Source organism: Parus major, chromosome 2 (assembly GCF_001522545.3).
Source record: "Parus major isolate Abel chromosome 2, Parus_major1.1, whole genome shotgun sequence".
NCBI lineage: Eukaryota > Metazoa > Chordata > Aves > Passeriformes > Paridae > Parus > Parus major.
The window spans coordinates 20910151-20913921 of NC_031769.1; the positions used below are offsets into that span (position 1 = coordinate 20910151).

Below are 3771 nucleotides of genomic sequence, written 5' to 3' on the forward strand. Positions count from 1 at the left end.
CCCCGGCGGGGTGGGTCTCCCCGCGGCGCTGCGCTGTGCGGAGCGGGCCGAGCGGGAGCAGCGGGGATGGGAGAGCGGTGCGCTGGTCGGGAGGGTCCCGCTGTGGCGGCTCGGCAGGCGGTGCCCGGGCTGCGCTCAAGGCCGCATCGCGCAGCGGCCGCAGCGTCAGTAGAAAGCAGCGTTCCAGCGCTGGTGCCGGGGCCTGCCCCTGGCGGGTCTCACAGTGGGCTCAGCACTGGCGCTGAGGCATAGGCGATGGCAGACCTTCTCAGCGGTGTGTCAGCTAACGCAGCCAGGGCCAGGTCACCAGGTGCTTCATAGGGACTGCACAGGCACAGGGGTGTCCCTCGCTGCAGTGCAGATGCGCCGTGCTGTGCACGGACATCGCGTTATGTGACCAAGGTGACAGGTAAAGACTGGTTCCATTCAGTGTTTTCCGCAATCCCCCCTCAGCCTATGACAAATCTTTGCTACCACGTTCATTTTCCACATTCACCGTAGTGCACAGCACGGTTAAGCACAGCCTCTTGGCCCTGAAAAAGCAGAGCTTCTTCACCAGGGCACCGGTGCTTCAGAGATGTTTTCAGATTTTTTTAAATCTCCTACTTACTGAAATTTACTTGGATTTTTTCCTCGTTTATTCCTGATTTAATTTAACCTGGACTTGTTTCCCGTCCGATTGCTTTTTTGACATGGTTTTATGGAAGTTAGTAGGTAAAAAAATGCAGAAAGATTAAACTATGCATAGGGAACGATGTACATAAATGTATAGAGGCATGAATATAAGTAATTCATTGATACAAAAGGGATGATTTCTTTTTTCTTCAGTGGTTACACTTGTAGGGTAGTTTATCAATTAATTTAATATCCTTTTTATTCTGCACTTAGTAGATTAAATTAAAAACCAGCATTCGCAGTGTATTTTGTGTGCGGTATCCTTGGGATTACCCACGTGTTTTTCAGAGCTGCATCTGAAGCGTGCGAGGTCCCAGGTTGGCTGGACCAGGACCTGGGCAGAGACTGCTGCAGAGGGAACAGTACCACTAACTGGGCTGGCTGCAATTCAAATCACTCAAGAAATTCCTTTGTCACAAAAACGGCTTGGGGATCTTTCTGTACCACTGCTCTCGACCTGGCGCCCTAATCCTCAGTGGTATGGCTGGAGCTCAGGCTTTCAGCGGAAACGACTGGGGGCTCAGTGCTCCCTGCCCCCACCGCCCGTTCCCGGCGCTTGTCGCCGCTCAGTTGTCCCGGCGGCTGCGAGTCCCTGTGCGCTGCCGGCGCTGCTCCGCTGCCCAGCCGAGGTCACGGGCAGCGCCCATCCCAGCGCCACCGGAGCCCGCTGGCAGACGCGCCGCGCCCCCGCCGGAGAAGGAGCGAGGCCGTTCCCAGAGCATCCTCGCAGCATCATGACTCTTCAGGTACTCACTTGTGCATCTGGTGAGACAGAGACGAGAGGGGATGATGCACTGTGGGTCTGTGTAACGCCGTGCTGGAGACCGTGGTATTTCTTCAGCATGAGGATTTTTACTGCAAAATCAAGGTTACCTTGCGGCAAGGGAAATCTGCTTAAACCCCTGGAGGTTAAATAACTGCATTGCTTTTCAGAAGAGGAGGGTGAGAAGCATGCTGGTTAATTGGAACTATTTCACAGGTCATGTAGTATTTTGGAGCCTTACCTGTTCAGAGCACGCATGAATTACGTTTCTTCAGATGTGCATCTGAGTTTGCTAGGACTGAGTTAGACATAGAAAGATAGGTACATACTTGCGTTTTTAGGAACTAGATGGTTGCTTGGAGCTATTAAAGAGGAGGAAAACTTCTAACACTGAAGTGTTATATGTGCATTTGGGAAGCGTAAGTGATTTTTAAGGAAGTTGTGTGTATTTTTTAGGATGTATGCATCTTTGGACTGCTGCATTTTGGTAGCCTTGTGTTTTGGTAGGAGAGCTTCTACTTTCTTATCTTCTGGCTAAAAAGAAAGCTTCCTTTTATGTTCTCTCTAATTTTAGCTTTAAATTGCTGTTGAGGAAATTATTGCTGGCTTTTAGCCTCCTATCTTTTTGGGAAACTATGAATACTTCCTTTGTCTTGGCCATGCCCTGATGGATTAAGCTGTTTTTCTTCTGTAGGCTTTCCTATTATCCCTTTCACTTCAAGATTTGCAAGCTCTTCTATCCCTGTCTCATTATGTCTGTCTCAGCTTAGTGTGTATTTTGCAAAGAGTGAGCAACACAATGCTCTGACCTAGATGCAGGGAGAGCACTGCCAGCAGCTTAGCAATTTTCTTCTGAGCTGCAATTATGTTGAATAGCACAGAGGTTTCATTGTGCTGTGTTAGAGCTAAGAAGAAATCTCCTTCTTCAGTGGGTCAAAATTGCCAAATCCCAAACATAACACCACCTTTGCTTAATTAATAATCGCTGAAATTACGGTTTGTTTTATTCTGCCTTGAATTCACTCTAGAAAATGCATTTATTAGCCTGATGATTAAGCAATGAGCCATAAATCATAAGAAAGAGCTGAATGTGGTGTGATATGCTGTTCCATAGCTATTTACAATTATACTTTCACATAAAAGTAAGTGGTTGAAATTTAAGATACCGTACATATTCTGCATTAGACATTATTGAGCTTGTCTGTTCACATTGGTTTGGTTGACAGTTACCAATCATATCCATAAATTTATTGAATCTAGCTGTATTGGAATGAGGACAAATGAATAAAATTATGTTCTCATTAGTGAGGCTGTAGCATTTATGAGTTTTGCAAACTGGTAAAATATTCTGCTGTAAATGAAGAATTCATTCAAGCTTTTTACTTTTCAAAAATGCAGTGTCTGATAATAGTCTGATAATTAGTGCATTTATCTTTCAGGCTTATGTCTGTATATTTTTTATGCTTTTTATTTGAGAAGTTAAAGGGAATTTTATTGGCACATGATTAAAATAAAATTCTATTTTTCCAGGCTGCTCATAAGCTTGTTGTATAAGCAGGCAAATCCTAAGCAACAGTCTGTGCAGAATGATTGGCTAGAGGGGGATAAAGAAATAAAAGTTTATTATTTAGATTTAATTTCTGCATGTTTCTTGCTGTGTAAGATAAGAATTTGCAATTTTTTAAACTATTTTGTGATATTTGCCTATAGATGCAAATAGAATAAAATATAAAGATAAGGTTATTAACTTAATTATTTCCTTATTTTTTTACTGTTTGCCTTGTACAATTGAACAGGGCTTCTGGTTCATTCTTACTGTGAAGTTGTTATGGTTTAACAACACCCAGCAAATAAGTACCAGGCAGTCAGTTGCTCACACCCTCTTCACCTGCAGTGGGATCAGGAGGAGAACTGGTGGTAGGGAGAAGGGGGAGGAAGCAAAATCTCATGGGCTGAGATAAGAATAGTTTAATAATTGTTTAAAAAGTAAATATAATACTGTGATAGTAGTAATGAGAGAAAGAGAGAGAGAGAGCATGTGCAATTAGACCCGGGAGAAGTAAGTGATGCACAGTATGACTGCTCACTACCCACTGACCAAGGCCGAGCCCATCCCTGAGCAGCAATCGGGCCCTCTTGGCCAACTCCTCCCAGTTTCTACACTGGACATGATGTTCTATGGTTTGGGATATCCCTTTGGCCAGTTTGGTCAGCTGTCCTAGGTGTGTCCCAGCTGTGTGTCCCAGGTTGTGCAGCTTCTCACTTTCAGAGCATGAGACCCTGAAAAGTCCTTGGCTCAGTGCAAGCACTACTCAGCAACAACCAAAAGATCA

At 44.9% G+C, this 3771-nt stretch overlaps 1 protein-coding gene across 1 annotated transcript in view; it reads left to right on the top strand.

Annotated features, from left to right (window-relative positions):
- Positions 1 to 902: 902 nt before the first annotated feature.
- The window catches only part of LOC107215556, a gene marked incomplete at its 5' end in the record, with an annotated part of 821761 nt that continues 818892 nt past the window's right edge, over positions 903 to 3771 (top strand). The window contains one exon of the mRNA XM_033512549.1: positions 903 to 1421. Within this exon, the coding sequence (XP_033368440.1) occupies positions 903 to 1421 (519 nt within the window). The remainder of the gene's footprint in view (positions 1422 to 3771) is intronic.